Below are 23,464 nucleotides of genomic sequence, written 5' to 3' on the forward strand. Positions count from 1 at the left end.
TCCAGAACTGGGCACCTTGATCTGTGTGTGGCTAAGTCCTTTATTGCGGTCTGTTAAGTCATACGGTGAAGCAGGGAACACGAATGAACATGCATCTCCCCAAGGGCATCCCTGTCATGAGTTATCCATATCCATAAGAAGGATATGGAGCTGTTGGAATGCGTCCAGAGGAGCCTACGAAGATGATCAGAGGGCTGGAGCACCTTCCACACGAGGACAGGCTGAGAGAGTTGGACTCGTTCAGCCTGGAGAAGAGAAGGCTGCGAGGAGACCTTATAGTGACCTTCCAGTGCCTGAAGGGGCTACAAGAAAGCTGGGGAGGGACTGTTCACAAAGGCTTGTGGTGATAGGATGAGGGGCAGCGGGTATAAACTGAAGAGAGACAGGTTCAGACTAGACATAAGGAGGAATTTCTTCACCATGAGAGTGGCGAGGCCCTGGCCCAGGTTGCCCAGGGAAGCTGTGGCTGCCCCATCCCTGGAGGTGTTCAAGGCCGAGTTGGATGGGACCTTGGGCAGCCTGATCTCAGTGGGAGGTGCCCCTGCCCATGGTAGGGGGCTTGGAACTGGATGATCTTTAAGGTCCTTTCCAACCTAAACTATGCTATGATTCTGTACTCGTAGGAAATGGCAACAAAAGTCACGTTTGACTGCGGTCAGTCTCTTCTGGGAAAATAAGGGGCTGCAGAATGGGAGTAACTCTGGTTTTCTGTGTTCACAGGGTCGTGTGCTGCCCTGGTCAGGTCGGTGGTTGTGCTAGCACCTGCTGGGTGTTATCGGAGCCTCTGTGGACTTTGTATCAGGTGAAAGGAAATGGCTTGTTGTTGGGGAAAGTAGTAGGGGGAGATGGTAACTTTATTTCTCTCCTATTTGCTCTCTGCCTGTGAATGATCTACTGGGTTACAGCCCTTCGTGTGTGTGTAGTAGAGCCGAGGAGGAGCACGTGGCATGCTGTAGTGCTGCACAACTGCTCACAAGGGAGGTATGGCCAGAGCTGTCAGAGCAACAGAGCTGAGCTTGCTGCTCTGTCACTATGTGACCCAGTTTAAGTCACTTAACCTCTTCATTCTTTAATGAGCGTTCTATGTAAAGGGTGAAATACTGTGCAGGCATTCGTGGAGCTACTGTGCCTGTCCTCAAGTAATCTCAATGTACCTTTGATTCTGGAGAAGAGTAGTGCCACTTCATGGCATGTATCTTGATGGCACAGTTTAGTTCTGGATTAATTGGTTTGCTTGCACATGCTGCCTAGGGCACTGAAGGAAATGACAACCTTTTAGTATGTTGGAAGGAGGAAGAAGCCTGTAGAACTTGAGCTGTGCTTGATGCTTGGTAGAATCTAGCTTCTTACTGCATTGCTTGCTGTCCTGGTACCACTCATCTGACAGTCCCTCTGCTTCTGTTTCAGTGTTTTATTGAGCTCTTGAAGGACTTTCAGAAGTTCTCAGGGAGCAGTAGTGCTGGGGGATTAGGCAGGTGAATCTCAGTGATTGTCATAGTATCTTCTGCAGCAGTGCTGTGTGCTGTTTGCTCTCAGACATGAAACAAATGGTTTTGTGAGGTTTGGAGAGTCTGTGTGGATAGTGCTGCAGGAACACAGTTGTGCATTCTGGTAGCTGCTTCTTGCTTACGGGTGTGCTCTGCCTAGTAGCACTGAGTTTAGATACCCATCCTAGGAACCAGATCCCTCTTAAAGATCTCTGGAGGTGCTTTGAGGTGCTAATACTAAAAATCATCAACTGCCTAGAAAGACTTAGCTTTAACCTAGACATTCCACAATGCCTGAAATTAGGCAAGAGGAATTCCCCTCCCCACCCCACACCGGGTGTGAGATGGAGGTTCCTGCAGTTCAGATTTACCACAGTACATAGCTTCCCAATTCTTGCAGATTCTCTGGGAGTTAATTGTGGCAGGAGTGAGTTTGTTTGAGGATTGCAGCCAAAGCTGTTCAGAGACAGGAGCAGCTGATTTGCTCTGTTGAGACTCTTGTGTTCATTTTGAAAACATTGCAGGCTGACTTTGGGAGTGTTTGAGGTCGAGTATGCTTCTGCAGTAGTAGAGTTACCAGAGGAGCACAGTACTTTAAAAGCAACTTACCCCACTTATCTATGGCTCTGGTCTTTCACATGCACTTACTGATGTGAAAAAATCATTTCAGGTATTTCTAGTGTCCAGGGAGACTGTAATAACATCAGGGCTGGTATCCAAGGTGCCCTTAGCGACATCTAGAAGTAGTAGAAAACATTAATTATAACATAAATTACTTTTAATTGTTTAATGTTTCAGATCTAATGACTAGCCTTTTTTAAATCCTGGTTTGTAACTACAGCACTTCTGTGGAACTAACTCTTAATGCAAATAGCTGGTTAAACTTCATGAAGTGATGATTAACTTCAGGCAGCCACTTTCAGATACCTGGAAGAAGCTATTTTATTCCGCAGATGCTCAATATTTCCTGGAAATTAAGGCTGTCGAGTTTGCTTCTCATCAGGATTGCTGAAGGTGATATGTTTGCATGCTACTGCTTTTGCATATGATCTGTCTTAAGCTGTTTTACTGTGCTTTGTTTATTGTCCACTATATGGGTTCTGTTTGACTGTGCTGCTCCTGCATTTTGTACTCTGGCTGAAGTTGAGTTTATGGGCCCTGTTCGCTGCAATTAGCAGAGTTGGATATTTCATAAAAGGTCACTTAAAATCATTCTTCAGCAAACAAATAGTGCTGGTAGACCTGGTGAGGTCCAGACTGCCTCTGACCTCTGCTGCCGCCTGGCAATGGGGACAAGGAACTCACCATGTGCTACAGCTGATTTTGGCTCCGTGTATAAATAGCAGCAGTTCCTGGCAAAAGCTCATGATCTGCATGTGCCCCTGGTATTGGGGGCATTAGCTTTGCATAGGGATAAATGTGTGAATTGTAAACTTGCAAGGACTGGAGTATGTATCCCTGTAAATCTCAGAGCTGTGACCCTGCAGTTTCCCCTTCCTTAAAGAGGAGTCCCTATTGTTGTGCGCTTGGAATTTTATTCCATTTATTGTTGTAATGCAGAGTAGGAAGAATTTTTTGGTGTTCAGGGGTGCAGGAAAGAGGAGTACACATCACTTCCCTAAAATATTCCACGTTGAATGGAGTGTAGTGTTCTGGTTTTTGCCTGCTCAAGACAGTGGGCTCTTGTCCCTCGAGTTGGACAACTCATTTTCTACTCCTTGTGTTTCCCCCAACTCAGTGTGACTGTAGGAAGGTCACTTCGTCTGTTTTGGCTTTGCTTTATTGAAGAAAGCGCTGCCAAAGCTGGAGAAAGGAGGCAGCGTGCAGTCTTTGGGGAAACCTTTCTGTGTGAGAACAGCCCCCAGCGCAGTTTGGGCGAGGGCTGGTAGGTGCTGCTGTAATACAGATCAAAGCACCGTGTGTCTCTCTCTGATTAAGTCTCAAGTATGTCCTATAACTTCTATGCATTAGCAAGCTTGCCACAAGTTATCTTCCTGCTTGTTCAGTCTAAATGACTCTGCTGTTCCTTTCTAGTGTAGATAAATACAGAGTGCTTTTTCACAAACATTTGATATTATTCCTCTCTGTGTGCTTCTGTGGCTTGTTCTCACTAAACCAAACCCTAGGCACAAGGCTGAACACAGCTTTTTCCTTTTCTTTGTAAGTCTGGTCCAGCTTTTGTTTTGAGAATCTGTTTATCAAGGTCTCATTGCTGTGCACAGTAAACCTCCCAGTGAGCAGGTCTATTCTCCAGATACTTGTTTGGTCTCAATGCTGCCTCTTTTCTCACTCTCTCTTGCAGCAGTATCAGTGTGTTGTGATGTAAACTTTACTGTTTTGTCTCCTTGAAAATTCAAGTTTTTTTTGTCTTGTGTGCAGAGTTTATTGGAAGCTTGGTTGTTTTAGTCTCTGCTCCTGGGTGTTTTGCATTCCTGTTTTCTGGAAATTGTTAAAGATACCAAGCATTTGACTTAGCTGGTTGCTTTTAAATTATAACTTATAAGCCACATCTGTGATGGACGCTAAACTATGTTGCCTGTAGCAAGGGCTGCATTAGCTTCACTAGCTTGGTTGAGGAAACTATAAATAAATGAAAGGATTGGAATAGGAAGGTAATAAGATACATAGTGCAGTAAGGACCTTGATATCTGATAGGGTTAATGTTAATTTAAAAGTGTGATGTGTGGCTTATTGCATAGCAAGAGTGATCAGCTCAGGGCCTTGCATTAGTCTGAGAGGCAGTGTAGGTGGTGAGGATTGCTGGTCATCAGTGTTTGCATATATATGAGCTGTTTGGTGATTCCCAAAACACCTGTAAAAACACCCTATGATTTGGCTAGGCTGGTACTCTGCTTTCAAGTGTATAAATGTTCTGAGTCCTGCTTTGGTCTAGCAATGATGCTGCTGGGCCTGTGGAGCTGTGCTGGAGCGCCCTTTGGCTCCTGAGTGAGAGAAAATACATAGAAGCAGCAACTGTAAAATGAAATATTCATAAAGCCTGGGCCATCAGTGTGGTAGCTTCAGCTGCAAAGGAGGGGAGTGAGCTGTTGTAGGAACATCAATGAAGCTGATTTACACTGAAAGCAGTTTTTATCTTAGAGATAAAAGACAGCCCAGTGTTAATGGTGTTTCTTTTTCCAGGGCTCTAGTTTAGCTCTACAACCACCAGCTTTTTCAGCCTTATACTTATATCATAATGTATTCCTCTGCAAATAGGATTCTTGGTTCTTAAATATTTTAAAGTTGTGGAGTGGCTTGATTAGTAATTTTCATTCACAAGAGGAGACTGCTTCTTGAGCTTTGTAGCCCATGTTAACTGGGTTGTGAAAAGATGGTATTGCTTAGGGGGTCTCTCTTGCTGTTCTTGTTTTTCAATACTGATGTTTGAAACGGAAATTGCTGCACAACACTTACCTTTAATTATTTAAGTATAGGGAAACTTACTTGTTCACTTTTTTTTTTTCTATATAAGTGCCATCCAGTTGGAGATCTTGCTTGCCTGGCTCCTACCTGTCTTTGGATGTTTGTAGCTACTGAGTCATGTTTTGCAGGCTCCTGCGCCCAGTGATGTTTGTTTTGATGGTGGTGCTCCAGGCGGGCTGGGAGAGGAGTGTGGGAAGGGCTCCAAAGTCTTGTGGCTGATGGGCGCTCTGGGGATCAGGAGTGCGAGATGCAAGGGCTTACAGGCCACTGACCTCAGTTATGTCCTGGAATGTCAGCCTATGTGATGCTAACCTGTGTCCTAAGAGACCTATTGGCTCTCCAGCTTGAACCACACTCTAGATACACTGTCCAGCAGGATCTGGAGGAAGCAAGTGGTGTCTTCTCTGTGAACTTCCTGATCCTTTATCTTTGTGTGAAAAACAGAGAAGCTGCAGTTAGACGTTGCAGTGCCGTGTGCCAGTTCAGCTCTAAATGAAAATCTGCCTTATGCCAAGGGTAGGTCAGGTCTGCCTGTGCCTGTTCCTGTGCAGTCATTTCACTGATTTTAATGGCAGGGCCTCTACTTTTTCAAGTTTTTGTCAACTTTTCTTCTTATGCCTTCTATAAGGCAGAGCATGAGCTACTGGTTATTTTTAGGATGGAAAATTTTAAGATCCCACATGGTCCCATTTCGTTTCAACTGTGCCAGCCTTGTCCGGTTCTCTTTCACCCAGATCGTATTTATTTCCCGAGTGCTGTGTCGCTAACTATAGGGTTGGTAGGGAGGTATCCTGGTCTTGCTGTTGAAGTTGCATTCCAGTTTAGCTGCCTGCCTGCTTGCTTGTTCTATGATCCTTCAGGATGATCGTTAATTCCAGTCTTGATTTCCAATGCTTTTTGGGGTTTGGCAGTGTAACCTCTCTGGTCAGGAAGTGGAGGAGGTAGGGACTGGCAGAGCTTGGGGGCTAAGCCACCTGGGAGTTGTCCTGTTCTCTTATTATAGAGACTTGAAGCAGCTGGTCCTCAGAACAGATCTTCCTGGGTGTAGGAAGCCCTGAAAATCTGGAGTGAGTGCTTGCAGTGCTCTCCTCTCGGACCTTGAGAATTAATTATCTGGCTTCTCTGTGAGCCTTGTGCTGCAAACATTTCAGACCTTATAAGGACGAGTATACTGAGGATTGTTTTTCCTGGCTGAAGAAACGCAGTGGCTTAAAACTGCGCTGGGACCCTAATGCGAACAAGTAGAATAAGTTTACTGTCCTTGGCTCTTTTATTTTTAAGATAGGCAAGTGTGTGCATTCATTCTTGTCCTAATCTCCCTGATTTTTACTGGGATTTTTCCATAAATCAAGTCAGGATGCAGATGGGGAGAGCTGACTTGACCCCTACTGTCCCCTTGGTGAATTAATCCCATCTTGACTACTGTGAGGATTATTTAGCAAGTTGAAGTCTCATGTCCTAGCTGCAGCTCTCTGACTGTGCCTTGATATAAGGTGTGACATTTAGACCAGATTCCTAACGTGCCAGAAGGAAGTGGAAGTGGCTGGTGGTGCAGGGTGAGCATGTACAGTGTGCAAGCTCTGTGCTAGCTCAGGTCTATTTTTGGTACAGGACTGCATGGGGCCCAGTGCTCCACACTGGTTCTGGCTTTTACAAGCTGATCGTCTCCAGTCCAGAGCCTCTGGAACTGCTGTGAGTCCCCAGCTGGCTCCTCCTGCTTGGAGAGTGCAGGCCAGGCTTCCTCCAGTTTGGCAGTTTTTAAAGCCATGTGATTTGACAAGTTGCCACTTTCTGATCTGCTGCTGGCAGGAAAATCCCAGGCTTTCTTCCCTCCATGTGTTTAAGTGATCCCATTGCCCCTGCAGTCCTGAACTGACTGTCAAACTGCAAGGCAGAGAGGGTTTTGTCGCTCCTAAATGTGTTGGAAAATGCATGTGGGCTTTTGGAACAGTCCTGGGGAGGAAATGAAAGAGAATTACGTGCTGCATTTTACAGTCGTTTGGCCAAGCAGGTTAACAAAATCTTCTGTCTTCCAGGCAGCCCATAAAAAGTGACGCTGTGACCAGCATATCAAAATCAGGCCACCGAAGTCTTCCTATTGTGTTTCTGTAAGGAGCTGTTTGTTGATGTTAGCTGTCCCCTGGCCAACCCAGTGCTTTAAGATGTCTGCTGACATCTTGCACATAGCCACTCGTTTTTATCCCTTTCTCATGTGATGGAAGGATGTGGAATTCCCATTTAACATGATCACTGATAATATAGTGCAGCTGTTGCTAAAACTAGTCAAACTAAAAACATGAAATTCATGAGATTGGCAAGGAGCAGTCAGCTCATCCAGCAGTCCCCACTGATCCAAATAGATCACAAGACCGATGATCTTTATTCTAATTAATAGTCATGTTTACAATGACTCTTGGAACTTTTTTGTCTGCCAGGCTTTGGAACAGGCCTGTCCCTCTGTGGGGCATCCTGCTACTGTCTTCTTGCGCTGCAGGAATGTGTGGGGCAATTGTTTGTACAGTTGGTGCAACTTAATAGGGAATTGGATAATAATAGGGCTGCCTGTTTAATCAGGAAAGCTTGCTGGGAATGGGCTTATGTGAGCTGCTTTAATTTGAGTTTGTGGTACGCCTGTGAGACAGCTTTAGGGTGGTTCTGCATTAATTATAACAATGTAAGTGGACAGCAGATGAGCACTCGCAGTGGCTCTCAATGTGCCATTGTGTTGTAGAGCCTAAATGTAAACCTTTTGTCTTGAGAATGTACAGACTTCACCCTTCCCATTTGCCAAGTTTTGAAAACCAAACATCCACATTATTGCATAGACTGTTTTTGTTTTTTTTTTATTCCAAATCTCAGATGTTGCCGTTAACTGGGATTTTATCCTCAGCAGTGAGCCCTGTACTTGATGCCCACTAGAGGTAACTTGGATTTAGATAATAACAGCTATGAATACTCTGTGAAATGAGACTCCCATGTAGTTTCCCATGTAGTCTAACAGAAACGCCTCATTCATGATACACTGGAGGTGTTACTGGATTTCTGAACTCGTATCTGCAGCTGACCTTTGATTTGGGATAGAGCAAGAAGTTTTCTAGCCTGTTTTTGCCATCCATTTCTTTACTTGCCTCAGTCATTAGGATTCTGCAGTAAGCAGTACAGAAGCAAGGCTGGAGCTAACTTGGATAAAATTGTTTGTTCCTGTGGGGTGGGAGGGTGTGGCTGGAGGAGGTGAGAAGTCTTGAAGAACCTTAAATTATCTGATGCCTGGATGCTGGGTCTGAGCCTGAGGGAGGCTTGGTTTTGTCCTTTGGCTAGAACATGATCAGCTCCTCCTGCAAACTGGGGCCTCAAAGGAGAGTTGTGTTTGGGAGCCATGGTCAGAACACTTGCTCTGATAACAAAAGTTTCTTTCCTGTTGAGACAGACTAAGCATAGTGGGCAGACTGACTACATTGTCTTCTTGTCTAAGAAATACTATGCTTCTAAAGAGGAACTAGATAATACTGTTTTCCAGTGGGTGGTTCCGTTTCTAGGATTTCACTATGTCCTGAAAGCAAACTATTTTTGTTGCTTGTTAGGAAAAGTCTTGAGGCCTGCTTGGAGAAAAGTCTGTCATTATGTGCAATATTGATCTTTAAAGGGGAAGCAGGAGAAAGGTGGAATTGTTTTAGGCATAAAGGTCAAGTGAAACAGTATAATGGTGAGCAATGTGCAGGTATCCCTAGTCTTAGGTAAGGATCATGTGCTGTGTTCTGCTGGTGGTAGAGCAGAGGTGTGAATTTAAAGAGTGCTAGAAAACAAGACAGCTCATGCTAATAGAAATACCTCAAGGCATTTATAAAACTTTAGGCCTTCCTATTACCTTCCTTGTGACCATTTTAACATGGCTTCTGTTTCTCCTTCTAGGGATAAGCTGAGGCTCTGTAAAATGGCTTTACGCTTCCGTGATGTTATGGTCTATGCCGTACCTGGAGCAGTGGGACTTCTTGGCTGCTGGTGGATCTATTCCCATAGAAAAAGGCATGCAAGCTATCATGACAAACAAGCAATAGGCATTGAAGAGCAGCAGGAAGTGCTAGAGAATGATTCATCACCCAAGCCAGCAGTGTGTGTTCCTCGAAGACTGCATCTCTTGTCGGAAGAGGAATGCCCAGAGAATGAAACCTCGACCTACCTGCTGTCAGCAGGGTCGACGACGCCCTCTCCCCTGTGCCAGTCTCATGGGAGGCTAGATCTCTCGCAGGACCTTCCAGACCTGTCAGTAATGACAGTTCACCCCAGCACCCTTGAGGACGACAGTGAAAAACTAGAAACAATAGGATCTCTAGATGAAAGCGGTCTCCCTGCTTGTGTTTCTCTCCCTCTGATCTCAAAGAGCACGGAGTGTGACAGCAGTGCTGTGGTGAGCTTTATACTGGATTCAAACTCAAGCGCAAACCAAGATCAGTGGCCATCAGAATCGGTGACACTGATGCAAAAGTCTTTGGGAATCACGGAGATCAGCAATGCAGAGCAGTCAGATGATTCTTCTCTTAAGCCCCCTAAGGAAAGCCAGATGCCAGAAATGGTCCTGTCTGGTACTGGGTCTGTGACAGCTGTTTCCTTGGGACTGGAGAAGAAAGCCAATGCCCCGCAAGCCTTTCTCAATAATGAAGTTGTATCAAGTCATAAGGATTCTGCAGTGAGCACGTTACCGGATAGTTTGGAGTCTGTCTGTTTGGAGCAGACCAGGGATGAAAAGTCCAAGTCAATTGCCAGTACTGTACCTGTGTGTTGTGAGGAGGACACACAGCCAAAAGGAGTTGAATTGGAAAGAGAGGAGAGTGGAGGACTGCATTTGGACCAGGAAGAAGTTGGGAAAATTGAGCAAGTAGCAATACAGATCATTTCTAAGGTGATTTTGGCAGCAACTGAGGAAGTGCTGTCTGGTTCTGTAAGTGATGTGTCCACTCGGATCTGCCAGGCTGCTGCCAGCCGAGTTGAGAGACCTCTGGTGATGGCAAATGTTTCCTCTGATCAGATGCTTGCAGAAAAAGCTACTGTAGCCAATGAGAATGTTGCTGCACAGAGTGATGCTGCCATACTGACATCCCCACAGACGGAGGAACAGGATCAGAGTGTGACAGATTCCAGCTGTTTAACTCATGGCTGTTTGTCCATCCCTGTCCAAGGCGATGCAGGGGACTGTGCGGTGAAGAACCATGTGTGCAGTGAGGAGGTGCTGTCTGGTTCTGTAAGTGATGTGTCCACTCGGGCCTGCCAGGCTGCTGCCAGCTGTGTTGAGACCCCTCTGGAGGCAGCAAGCATTGTTAGCTCTGATCAGGTGCTTGCAGAGAAAGCTACTGTAGTCAATGAGAACATTGCTGCTCAGAGTGATACTGCAGTGCTGACGTCCCCGCAGACAGAGGAACGGGATCAGTGTGTGGCAGATTCCAGCTGTTTAACACATGACCGTTTATCTGGCCTTGTTCAGGGAGACACAAAAGACTGTGGGGTGAAGAATGGTGTGTGCAGTGAATCCCAAGGAGTTGGTTGGACTCGTGTGGAAAACCATGGAGGTTCACTGGAAAAGTCACCTTTGGTTATGGAGGACTCTGAGTACAGCACATACACATCTGAATGCGGGACGAGCGTGGAGGACCCATTGCAGAACACTATGCTGTCTGGCCCCTCAGGCCAGCATTTGGACTCACTGGGCTTATCTGGCGCCCAAGACACATTTGCCGAGCAGAGCTCAGTACCAAGTGACAAACCTTCTGCTCTGAAGCTGCCTGAAGACAGCGTAGTGCCATACAGCAATGGGGTGCTGAAAGAGGATGGTCCAGACTTGTGTAGTGAGTGTACCAGGGCAGTAGGGATGGATGGAGATCACTCGGAAGGTAAGGAAGTTGAAAATTGGCCTACAAAAACATGCATTTCATGTGCTGTAACCCTTCTGCTTCAGGACACGTTCAGATAAATTCTCTCCAAGTTTAACCTCCCTAGTAGATGAATATTTAGCCCTCATGTGCAGGTGGGTATGCATTTGTGCTCAGAATTCCCATCTGTAGCATCCAGCGTTAGCTGGGTGATCTTCTGAGCGTACTACAAAGATGAAAACAGGCTGGTTCCCTTGCAGCACAAAGCTTCTTGTCCAAGGTTGAGCATGTGCTTGAGCAGCCTAGTGACATGGACTGTGTCTGGACACAGGCCAGGCTGTTGAACACCTTGCTGGTTTTCTCAAGTCTGCTCATAGGAATGGTTTCTACTTCTGTTCAGGCAACCTTCAGTAAGACCTGGGTTATTATCTGTGTTCACGGGCTGCTGCTGAAAGTGAGCTGTAAGGCAGGTTTCTGAGGTGCTGCTGGGTAAACCAGGAGTGTGTTCTGATGAATTCTGATAGAATCAGATGGTTGCCGACCAATTGCCCTGAAGCCTTTTTGCTTGGAAGGGCAGGTGCATGCCAGGAAATCCCAACAGGGAGCAATGTTCATGGAGTTTCTCCATCTGTCTGTGTTGCTTTTGCTTTCTAGACCCTGGATGATGTGTGCATGGCAGAACACAAAGCTGTCTGAGCAAGTGTTAACCTGTGTGACCTTGGGTATGGATGTTAAAATCCTTTATAGGACCTTGTGGTGCCAACAGCCCTTAATGAAAGGACGTCTTCTGTAACGGCTACAAAGTGTTTGGAACCATGCTTATGGCAAGACATAGGGATTGAGTTTGCCAGCAATTAAGGATGAAACGCACAAAACGTCTTCACGAGTGAGAGTAACCATAGGAAGAAAATGGCTTTGTATTGTTGTGGATACTGGTGTGACAAGAAAGGTACAAGAGTGTTGTAGAGCCTGGTGATCACAGAATCCTGGAATGGCTGGGGTTAGAAGGGCCCTCTGGATCTCACGCAGTCCAACTGCCCTGCTAAAGCGGGTTGCATAGGAGCATGTTCAGGTGGGTTTGAATATCTCCAGAGAAGGAGACTCCACATGCTCCCTGGTCAGCCTGCTCCAGTGCTCTGTCACTCTTGCTGGAAAGAAGTCTCTCATCACGTTCAGGTGATGACAAGGGCTAAAAGCTCTTCACTGAAACAGCTAAAGGGTAGGGAAAGCAGATGCAGCAGGTGAAGTTGATTATGTAGGATAATTATGTTGGATAAGAGGTCCTACAGCTGACCTTCACACCCAGGCTGCAAGACTCAAATCCTCATCCTTGTATAGGAAGTCTATGGCAAGCAGCTGCACGGTTTGCCTTTTACTTTCCAGGCATCTGTGCTGTGTCACTGGTAAAGATGTAGCAAGTGTGAAGCAGTGGTTAGGTTTATTTTTCATCTTTGGTCTTGCACTGGGTGGTCTGAATACTTGCAAGCAAGTGAGATTAATCTGGAGGAAGGATCACCCTTGTGTTATACTGTACCTGGTATCTGACCAGGAGAAAGCTATTTGAATTTGTCCCCTTGCCAAGTGGAAAAGTTTCTGGTATCAGCTGATAGTTTGGAAACAAAATGTTATTCAGCTCTGGCACCTTGTTTCTTCAAGCATATGACAAATTTGGGCAAGTGGCAGTCCCCTGAGACAGCCGGCACTGGGCACAACTGGCACTCAGGTCTCTGCAAACCCTGCTGGGGGAGGAATGTAATGTCAGTGCAGGGAGCAGATGAAGGAAGGGGTTGCATGTGCTTCCTCATGTGCTGAACTCCCTGGGAAGAGCCCTGCTTAAGCCATGGAAAAAATGCAAAATACGTTGCTGCAGCAGCAGCAGCTCAGTGTTGATGTTACCATAGCTCTTGTTCTGGTCACTTTGCCTTGTAGTGTCTTGTCTCTGCTGCTGTGTAAGGTATCACTGAGTTTGGAGAACTCCTGCTGAACTCCAGCCTCTGCTGCATTCCCAGAGGCATGCAGGTTTTTCTCCAGGAATAAAAAACTTCCAGTAGGCTATGTGTGGCTGGACTTTACCCTCTCTGAAATACTGGGGAATCTGATACAGGAACATCCTAATTGAATGCATAGGAAGACCTCAATGTCACCTGTCTATGAAATGATATCTTTTCATGGCCTTGTGTCTGGTAGCTGGATTGTGTGGGCTGTTTGAGTGCTGACAACGTGTGCATGTCTTGTAGGTTCGGATGTAAATAGAATGGATTTTGTGGACAGTGGCTGTGCTATGAGGAAGACAATGACTCACCAGAACTCTAAGCTAAGAGGACAATCCAGCAAGTCTGACATCATTATCTGGGAAATAGAGGTCCCAAAGGTAACTAGCCGCTGGCCTGCTCGCGCATCCTGCCCTGCACTACATAAGCCGTCTTCTGGTTCTTCTAGTCTGGTACTGGCTTAGTGCCATCCCAGGGAGATCAACAACAAATCAAAGAGGATTTCAGCATTTAGCTCCCGTTAGGACTCAACAGGAGTGAAGAGCCAATACCCAGCTGCAAACAAGAGGCACATCAGGGCTACACCCAGGGTAACGTTGGTTGTTGGAATCATGATTCCCCATTATCTTCCACCTCAGCGTGTTCGTCTGATGCTTTGAAAGCATTCAGAGGGCTTTGAGGGTACACAGCTACCAAGAGCAAGTGCTGTTTTTTTTTCTTTCCACTGTGTGGGAGGGTTACATTTCAACTGCCTGTACAAACTCTTCTGAAAGAGCTGAATGCTCATCTGAGCTGCTCTGTCTCTGCAGTCAGCTTTCTTTTAGGTTGAGAAGGAGATTATGGTTTTTAGGAGTATGTTCATACCTTCTTCGCTGCTTTGTATGTGCAAAATTACCTGTGGGTGAAAGCATTGCTTTTGCAATTCTGCTTCTCAGTAGACCCAAATAGTGGCAGCCAGGCGTGTGAGACAGCAGCTCCTGGCAGGATAAACATGGATAATGCTGCCTTGAGTGCTTGGATGATGTGAGCCCAGTGAAGATGTTACATGCGTTTTAATGGATCAATAAAACACAGGCTAAGGAAGCAGTTCTACAACAGAAAAATATGTTTCAGTGGTTAGTGAAGACAGGCTGTCACTTGTCTTAACATAGCTAATGTTACACTATATGGGATTATTCATACTGTCTCAGGCTGAACACTCCTGCCCTGATGTCTGATCTCCAACAGTAAATGGTGGCAGGTGCCAGAGGAAGAGTAGAAGCTGCAGGGGCTTGCCCAGATATCTCTTCATCACACTGTACAGCTCTCGAGTGACTCTGTAGCCTGATGGGCATGGTAGCCTGCTGTACGGTCCTGTGAATTTGTCTACTCTCTTTCTAAACTAATTAGCTTGTTTAAAAATTGCAAAAACTTAGAATTTCATATTTGAATGAAAGATGCATGTAGCATGTTTAAAAAAACAAACAAACAAAAAACCCAAAAAAACCCCCAAACCAAAACAGTGGGAGGCTGGGAGTGGATGTGACTTTACTTGACTGTGGGAAGACAGTAGCCTTTACTAGGCCTGGTTTTGTCCCATTGTGTCTTTGTGTCATTCCACAAGATATTAAGATGGATCCATCAAAACAAGCTGTGCTTACTGAACTGTATCTACTTTGATTCATCCCAGACCAGCTGGACTTTGCACTCGTCCAGCATTGCCTTAGATCTATCCTGCCTGCCCCATGCTACAGGAACTGGGAATGTGGGTGAAGTGAGTTAGAGAACAGTGGTGTTTGATATGCTTTTCTCTTCTTGACTGTTGCTTTGTTGTCCCTTTGTTTCATAAAGGACTTAGTTGGCCGTTTGATTGGCAGACAAGGAAGATTTATGAGTTTCCTGAGGCAAGCGTCTGGTGCCAAAATTTATGTCTCAACACTACCTTATTTCCGTGACTCCCAAGTCTGTCACATTGAAGGTAAGTGGAATGTCTCTTTATTCATGGTCTTATGTGTAGCTTGGGGGCCTTAATTAGATGGGCAGGGAGTTTAAACAGATTTAATGGCTTCACAAGTCCAGTGCTTGATGAAACTTCTCTGCTCAGCACTGTTAGAGCAGAGGTACTTGCCAAGTCACCTGTGCCTTGGCATCTGAACCCTCTGCTCAAGAGGTGAGAGTGCACTTTAGCATCTTCGGGTACTGTAGTTTTAACAAACACTGTTTGCATGATCTCTTAAGGCTTGAAGGAGAAGCTGTGGGATGGGTATCGGCAGATGCAGTTTTGACTGTGAAGCATGTTAGACTAATTGTGGCTGAAAAATTTCTGCCACTGAACTGGGTTCATGCTGGAGATAAAGCTGTTGAAGCTAGGACCTGGCAGCCTGAGATGCTTATGTTGGTCTGATATCAAGTTATGTGGCTAATCTGTTAAACCTTTTGTTGATTTGGCACAGATATTGCTTCATGTGGTGGGGTGAGACTGTCCTCAGCATATCTGTGCTACAGGCTTTCTGTGGGATTTTTGTCTTCCAGGCTCCCCGCAGCAAGTAGACAAGGTACTGAACCTGATTGGCCAGAAGTTCAAAGAGCTCTCTCTCAGTAACATCTACGGTCTACCTCCACCGGCTCCGCTAACACTTCATTCCCTCCTAATGGCTGCCTGGGTAAGTCCCAGCGCACTGGCTGTGCGCGTGTCGGGGTGGGAGGCTGTTAATGGTTGCTGCTTTTTAGTACACTATATCCGCATGGCTGATTTACAGATGCCCTCAAAAACAGTTTGGTTTTGTGTGGCTACCTGTTGTCCAGCTTGTATAACTGTTACAGATGAGATTTATCTACCTCTTCTTCCCCTGCTGTTTCCTTTCTGCCTGAGCTGAGAAATATAGAATCGTAGAATCATTCAGGTTGGAGAAGAATCCAACCCTTAACCTAACACTGCCTAGTCCACTGTTGGTAAAGGTGTTAAACATGAATGGCCCCAGCACTGAGCCCTGGGGACACCACTTGTGACCAGCTGCCAACTAGATTCAACTTCACTTACCGCAACTCTCTGGGCCTGGGCAGCCAGCTAGTTTTTTACTCAATGAATAATACATCCGTACAAGCCATGAGGAGCCAGTTTTTCCAGGTGAAACAGCGTCGGAGGCTTTACTAAAGTTTTTAGGTAAACAATATCCACAGGCTTCTCATCTACTAAGCGGGCTACCTTGTCATAGGAGATCAGGTTAGTCAAGCAGGACCTGCCTTTCCTAAAACCAGGCCTGATCGCCTGGTTGTCCTGCAGTTGTCACATGATGTCACTCAAGATGATCTGCTCCATAAGCTTCCCCAGCACTGAGGTCAGGCTGACAGGCCTGTAGTTCCCTGGATCCTCCTTCTGGCCCTTCTTATAGAAGGGTGTCACATTTGCCAGTCTCTAACTGGGACCTCCTTGTTACTCAGGAATGCTGATAAATGGTGGGAGGTCTCTCTTGATTGCCCTAGGACTGTAGCAGAATCTCTCATCAGACTCCAGTTAACCTTGCAGAGTTGCACATCTGTTCTGCGTGGCTTTTACCTACAGACTAGGTGTTTGCCTAGGTGTTTGCACATCGGTCTGGAGCAGAGTTGATTTTTCTGACCCCTCTGCTTAAGAGTCATTTGCTGTGAGGTCAAAATGCCACACCGATCCATTGCCATTACTGCTATTGTCACCAAATCCTGAAGATGGTTTTCTAAGAACTGTTTTACTTCCTTGTGGCATTTGATTATGCTTAAAGGAGGTGTTTGTCAGTGTTTCCCAGAAGAGTTTTCATGCTCTATTTGCTATATCAATACTTAAAAACATTTCTTTGTTTGTGTTGGGTATCTAGAATCTATAAAGTAACTGTGGACATAACTGTCTCCATAGATGTAAAGACAGGCTTTGTTCTGGAGAAGTGAATTTATGCTGGGAAATTAAAGGTGTTTTAGATGTGTTCTGAGCACAGTAATGCTTGGAAGCTGCCCAACACAGTGGCTCTCTAGCAGCCAGGGCAAATTACTTTGAAAATGAGACCTCTGTGACAAGTCTTGGACAATCCTGTGAAGATTACCTTGATGTTTAAAAGCCCCATAGGCAGGGAGTCCTTGCGAGTTGCACTGTATTGACATTGCAGTGTGACTTTGACCTGCATCGTTCTGACTCTGCCCACTTATCTTTTGGGTCCATAAGTCTTAGCTGCTCTATGCCTAGAGTGGTGTATGTGATGGGCCCCTCTCTGTCTGATTTCCTTTAGAGTAGCACAGAGTAACAGTGAGTAGCTTTCTGCTCCTGATCCAAAGCAGCCTGTGCAGCTCAAATACCAGAGTGCAAGGGCTTTTCCACCCATGGCTGTAAGCCTTGGGAGTTGCCAGTGGAACATGGAGTTGCTGTGAATGAAGCTTGTGTTGCAATGAACTCTAATGAGAATTTCTTTCCTCCTCGTGGCAGCTGTTCCTCCCAGATGGAGTCACTGTAGAGGTGGTCGTGGCACACCAAATCAACGCAGGGCACATGTTTCTACAGCAGCATACGCACCCCACTTTCCATGTCCTGCGCAGCCTGGACCAGCAGATGTATGCCTGCTATTCTCAGCCTGAAATCCCAACACTACTAACTCCGGTAGAAGGCAAGTAACTTGATTGCTTAAAGATTGTTCAGTTGAAAAATTTCTAGGGTCCTGCAAAAGCCTGATGCCCCTGAGTTAGGCTTGGGAAGTTTCCCAGTAGGTGAGAAAGTGATTGTTCACTTGTAATGTCATCTTTTTTTTAAGCTGTTGACAGAGCACAGATGTTGCTCTACTCTTCCTTTCTCTACTCTTCCTTTCCCCAGTCATCTCTGCAGTACCTCCCCAGCCACTTAGCTACATGTTGAAATTCAGAATGAAGTCAAGTCTGTCTCAGGTTATTTCTAATCAGCTTGGCATCTGGTGTATTTTTGCTGGCAAAGTGTGGAGCTACTCCCAGGTCTTCATAGTGTTGCTGCATATGGTGTAAAGTGGAGGGTGCATCCCATGGAAAGTGTTACTAGCGCTTACTTTCCTTTTTGGATACAGACTTTGCTTTTAGTGACCAAAGGCTGGAAGGCAACTGGATGACTGGGTAGAACAGTGTGGGAGTGGCAGATGAATGTGAGAGTAAAACTCACCTCTCCTGTGTCCCAGCTGCAGGCCTTGTCCAGCAGGGATGTGGGTTATTTTGAAAGAAAATGGAAACAGCGTAAGAAATGCTGTTGATTCTCAGTGCAGCACTACTAATGCCTGAAGGTCTGATTTCTGGAAATGCGCTTACTCTGAGGCTTTCTTCTCTGTTCTCTTATGTTTTGCAGTTGGTATTATCTGCGCAGCTCCAGGCTTGGATGGGGCATGGTTACGGGCTCAAGTTGTTAACTACTTCGAAGAGACCAATGAGGTGGAGCTCAGATACGTGGACTATGGAGGATATGAGAAAGTGAAGATCGACACACTCAGACAAATCAGGTCTATAGCTTTTCTTCCACGGCCTGAGGCCATATCTGGCTTGAATCATCATCAGAGGCATCCGTGTCGTTTGAATTTCTTATAGGTTTTTCCACAGCTGAGGTGGGGAAATGGTAGAAAGGTTTATCTCTGCAGTGGTGTGGTTTCCTTGGGAGCACAGTAGGCTCTCGCAAGGGGAGGGGAAAGGAAATTGCAGCTTCAGCCGCTTCAGTGTGGAAGCTGAGCAAAAGGGTGCCTTCAGGAGGCCCCAGAGTATGGTTAATTGATGAGCTAGGAATAATATTCGGATCATCTATGTGCCAGCCCCGTTGGCTAGGAAAGCCATATTGCATGAGGATTTTCTTACACAAGCCCATTAAATACTTGATTGTGCCCCAGAGGTGGGAGAAAAGCAGTACAGCCTCCATTATGGAAGTAGTTTTTGCTTGGAGCCCAATCCCACTTGGCATGCTAATCGGACAATTTATTGCTGCTGTTTAATTGCTGGGAGAATAGTCTGATTCTTGGTTTTTTGGGCTGTCATCAATTTTAAACCAAATTCCTGTTAGAGCAATTGATTAATCAATGTCACCTTAAAGGATACATGAATAACTTAGAGCCATGTTCTTATTCCAATTGATTCTCTTCTCTTTAAGGTCTGATTTTTTAACACTACCTTTCCAAGGAGCAGAAGTTTTACTAGACAACGTGGTGCCACTTCCAGGTAATGGAGCGCTCTCGATGTACTGTTTGTGCTCCTGCAGTTTAAATGGATGCCAGCTGTGTACAAGCAGTGATTCTGTCTAAACCTTCTCCCTCCTATTGCAAGCAAAGCCTCTGACGTGGCTAGAGCAAGGACTGGAAAAATTGTACTTTATTCTTCTAAATGTGCTAGCATAGCATAACCTGTCAGACTCCAGGGGAAAGATGATAAATGTCCAGGCTTTTTCCTGCATGAGGGAGAAGAATGAATTACACTCCTAAACAGCAAGTTGGCAGGGTGTAGGTGTAGTAGCTGTTAAGTACTCTGCCTTGTTCTGTCATAGAGTAGCTGTAAATGCAAACTTTGTTTTTAATCTGCTAGACAAATACCTGACATTTTCCTACTAAAATGACTGATGCGTATAGTTCTATGTTCAAAAGACTACTGTCCGAGCACTGGAAGATTGTCAGTCACTGCCTAGAAATGCTTTCTGGTTTGATTTATTTTTTTCAACTTTTCTTTTCTAGTGGTGTTGAAGACAATCAGTGTCTAAATTGGTGTCTAAAAGTCTGCCCTTCTGGGTGTGGAAGGGGTGGCTGAGGGTTCAGAACAAATTTAACCGCTGGGTTTTGTGTCTGGTAGGACTCCAGAAGGTACGGGCCCTGCCAAAACTGTAGACGAATGGCAAGGTTTAAGCTGCTTGTAGCAGAAATCTGTGTTCCGTGGGGTGTTATCTACCCTGTTCAGTATTTGTGGGGCTGTAAGGAGATGTTCTCAGGGTGGGAAGCACAAAGGAGAAACTTTATTTTGCAGCAGTTTGGTAGGAAATAAGCAACTTTCCTCAAAAATGGTAACACCTACATCTGGTCTACAGTGTAGATTGTAACTGTTACTTGGGACACAAGGGTTACCTGCAGTATTAGAGGTACGAAGTTAGCAATGGTACCTATGTCAGCTGTGCGGGCCAAGAGATTTGAGCTGCCAATGCTTGCAAAGGGTGCATTTGACACTGTTCAGGTGTCAGCCAACTTGCAATACAAATGCTTTTGACTTCTTGTCTGCAGTATTGCACTCTGTGCAGGGCCAGTAAAGTCCTGGAGCTCCTGAGCTTTGTTTACTAAGAACCAAAACACTAAAGGCAGCTCCAAGGTACTATAGAAGTCTACTTTTTTAGCTTTAAAGCGTCCTATTTCATCAGCCACTTATATTCTCATCAACTTAGCTAGTGACTTTAGAGAGCACTTCATCCTTTCCCTTCAGCAACACAGTAGGTGTAATGCTTGTGTGGTCTTCAGCTTAATAGACTGGTTTCAGCCAATGCCTACAGCAATGGTAGGTGAGGTTTCTCTGTTTTAATATGTAGGAGGTCAGACAAGATGAACTTAATAGTCCTTTTTTGGCCTTTAAAGCCTGTGAATATCTCATTTGTTTTCTCCTGCTCTTTTCTTTCCAAAGATGAGGATCACTTTTCATCTGAAGCTGATGCTGCTGTTAGTGAGATGACCAGAGGTGCAGTCCTAGTGGCGCAGGTAGACGAGCCGTCTGGAAAAGCCTGGTTGCTGATTTGACTGATGCTGTTACCTTCTCTGCCCCCTCATGTACTGCGTGTGTTAAAATCAAAATCAAAGCCAGAGCCTGTGAGCTTGGCTGCTGGGCAGGGTTCCTGTTGAGAAATCTTGGCACTGAAAACTCTCTTGTGTAGCATCAGCACTGCTCAGAACTGAGTGGCTGGGAGGGATGAGTATTGCCTTTTGTTCCTGATGTGGGCAGGGAGGAAGGGTACCTGAGTGGGTTTACAGAGCACTTGTTGCCCAGCAGATCAAGTGTTCACCAGGGTCTGTGCTGCTTTGCCCATCCCAACTCTCCTTGCAACATTGACATCAGGACCTGATCTCTGGCTGGCCAGAGGGACAAGTAAGGATTCTGGCAGCATCCCCAAGTCTTGATCTCCGTGAAGAGGCACTTCTCTCTTCTGAAGTGTTTCTTACAGTGGCTGTAGCTACCCATATCAGTTAATTGGGATGAGTTTCCAACATGACAGCTGATAGCATTTGTGACAGTCAGCCTCATCACTTCCTTCAGTTTGATGCAGAGCTCAAATGCATCCCTAATTCTAGCGAAGGCATGAATTTCAGTGTCTAGAGCAAACTTGCCAGCAGGGTGTCCCAGCTGCCTGCGTTTCTGCTAGCCTAGTAAGTTTGAGCGTCTGATATGCGGTGTACGATGCTAGCCTTGCATCCGCTGTGGCTCGAACCAGAATTGCTGCATGCTAATATTTTTCTGTGTTTTCAGGTCACAAACTATGACAATGCAACAGGTCTGCCAATGATACACCTGTGGAACTTGACAGGAGATGAGGTGCGTATGTTGACATATCTATTTTATCAAAACGGAGTTTATGATCTTGTGGTCTTTTTACTGTTGATTAGGAACTTGCTGTGTTTCTTATTAATGGTTTGTTTACCTTTCTGCTGTTGTGTTGTTTTTTTTTTTTCCCCACCTCCCTTTAGGTGGTGTCAGTAAACAGAACTCTGGTGGAAAGGGGACTTGCTCGGTGGCTGGACTACTAGCAATGTCCTAGATGCCTCGACAACTCTTTCTGCAGAGAAAAACAAAAGAAGAAAACTTGTTTTGCACTGTTACAATTCGGTTTGGCAACCTCTCATAAGAAACCTTTACACCAGAGTGCAGAGTTTTGTGGTCCATCGAAACTCGATTTGCTCAACTGTTACCATTTTGCTAGAAACATGTACCTCATCTCAGTGAAAGGCGGGGTGTTAAAAGCCATACTGACAGATACTGTAGCTTTAAAGCAAAAAATCCTCCCTGGCCTCCACTCAAACCTTGAATGGAAAAAAAACTTAAAAGCTTGGGGCTCGTTTGAAGCAAGCAAATGCCCCATAAATGTTAATTGTGGCTGCGTTTTTGTTCAAGATGTATAGTTCCCCATCAACTTAGTGTCCACTTTTCCTCAAAGTTATATCAGTTGTCATTTTTTAACAGGCAAAGCCTGTTTAAAATGAATTACTGATTATTAATTATAAATGAATTAATGATTATTAATGAAATTAATGATTATTAATAAGGAATTTAATGTTCAGTTACATTTTTGTATATTGTGCCACTAACCTGCACAAACAACATTCATCTTGTGTCTTCCTTATGCTGGGAGGTAGGTGAATTGCATTCGTTGCACTTCCTGTGGCACATGTCTCACTGCAGGCATGTTTTTTTAATGCTTGAGATGCTTAAGGAAGAAAGCTTCTCCGTGATGATGCTTGAAGTGCAGGATATGTTACCACTACATTTTTTGCTCTGAAATATCATGTATTTAAAGAACTGATTGCCAAGCCCAATTGTAGTTTATATTTTTCTAGCTGTGCAAATCTGTAAATATATATAAAAAAAATTGTAATATTTTGTACAAGAAAAACACTGGAAACAAAGGGAACTTTACAGAAACTTTTTCACACCAAAAATGTCCTATGTAGGTAGAACTGGTTTGAAGTGCATTAGGGTAGCCAATGTATTTGGAGCATCTGAATGTTGTGACTGTTTCAGCTCCGCTGTATACAGGATTAGCATTCCCTTAGATTGCTGTCTGGTTTGAATTGTGATCACTGCACTCTTTGCTATGTTGCTGTACAGATCTGTTTAAAAAAAAAAAAAAAAGTAACAACTCGGCATTAATATTGCAGTGGTGTTCTCTCTCGGGTTTTTTTTTTTTTCCTCCTTTTTAGATTTCTATCACATATTTAAAATTTTGCTCAAGTAATTTAAGCTGACTTAATACTCTTAAAAACATGCCCTCTAATGTATATCATTTTAGATATGTATTGAGCAGGGATTTCTTGCTGGCAGACAAGATACTTGCCAGGGAAATGTTGATGTAGTCAGTCCTCAAAAGTTTTTTCAGGTGGATTTAAGGATGTTCTCACATCCTGTGAGCTAACATGTCAATGCATCACACATTTGGATAGTTGCCTGCAAAAGCATTTGGTCCAGTCCCTTCTGATATGGTATGGTTATATCCTTTTTTTTTTGAGTTCTCTCCTATTCGGCACTTATGATTTCTTGTTTATGTTTGCAGTAACGTCCAATGAAAACTAAATTTGGTAAATCCGTTAAATCTATAAAACATATATCCTGTTGGAATGTTTCTTTCCCTTTCAATTAAAGCTTGAATTTTAAGCTGTCTTAAACTGTGATGACTAAGAGCCTTCATTTCTTGACTTCTTATGATGTAGGATTGGGAAGGGAAGTCCCTGGTATAAGCAGGTGAGATAAGATTTTGATATTTTTTTTCAATAGATGCAGAAAGGTCAAGCTTTAAATCTCCTGGGTTCTTTTTACTTCCAGCTAAAAATTTGATTTATTTTTATTTTTATTTACTTGTTAGAAATCCTTAGTCTGAGCAGTGGTCCTCAAGGCTGTTGAAACTGTTATGTATTTGTGGAATTAATTTACTCTGGGCCAAGAACATCCCTTTTGTGTGTTGAAACATGAAACTTGAGAGTCTGTTTCTATTGGGTGGATGAGGTGGATGAGCAACCTGATCCAGTGG

At 44.7% G+C, this 23,464-nt stretch overlaps 1 protein-coding gene across 1 annotated transcript; it reads left to right on the plus strand.

Moving 5' to 3' along the window:
- Nucleotides 1–783: 783 nt before the first annotated feature.
- On the plus strand, nucleotides 784–23,102 carry AKAP1 (A-kinase anchoring protein 1). Its single transcript, XM_069874395.1, has 11 exons — nucleotides 784–802; nucleotides 8,820–10,792; nucleotides 13,009–13,142; nucleotides 14,593–14,719; nucleotides 15,274–15,404; nucleotides 17,192–17,369; nucleotides 18,068–18,218; nucleotides 18,854–18,921; nucleotides 20,356–20,429; nucleotides 21,193–21,258; nucleotides 21,411–23,102. Exons 2-11 carry the CDS (start codon nucleotides 8,842–8,844, stop codon nucleotides 21,468–21,470), a joined length of 2,940 nt encoding a protein of 979 aa, XP_069730496.1. The 5' UTR covers nucleotides 784–802; nucleotides 8,820–8,841; the 3' UTR covers nucleotides 21,471–23,102.
- The last annotated feature ends 362 nt before the right edge of the window (nucleotides 23,103–23,464 follow it).

Source organism: Phaenicophaeus curvirostris, chromosome 21, assembly GCF_032191515.1.
Source record: "Phaenicophaeus curvirostris isolate KB17595 chromosome 21, BPBGC_Pcur_1.0, whole genome shotgun sequence".
Lineage (NCBI taxonomy): Eukaryota > Metazoa > Chordata > Aves > Cuculiformes > Cuculidae > Phaenicophaeus > Phaenicophaeus curvirostris.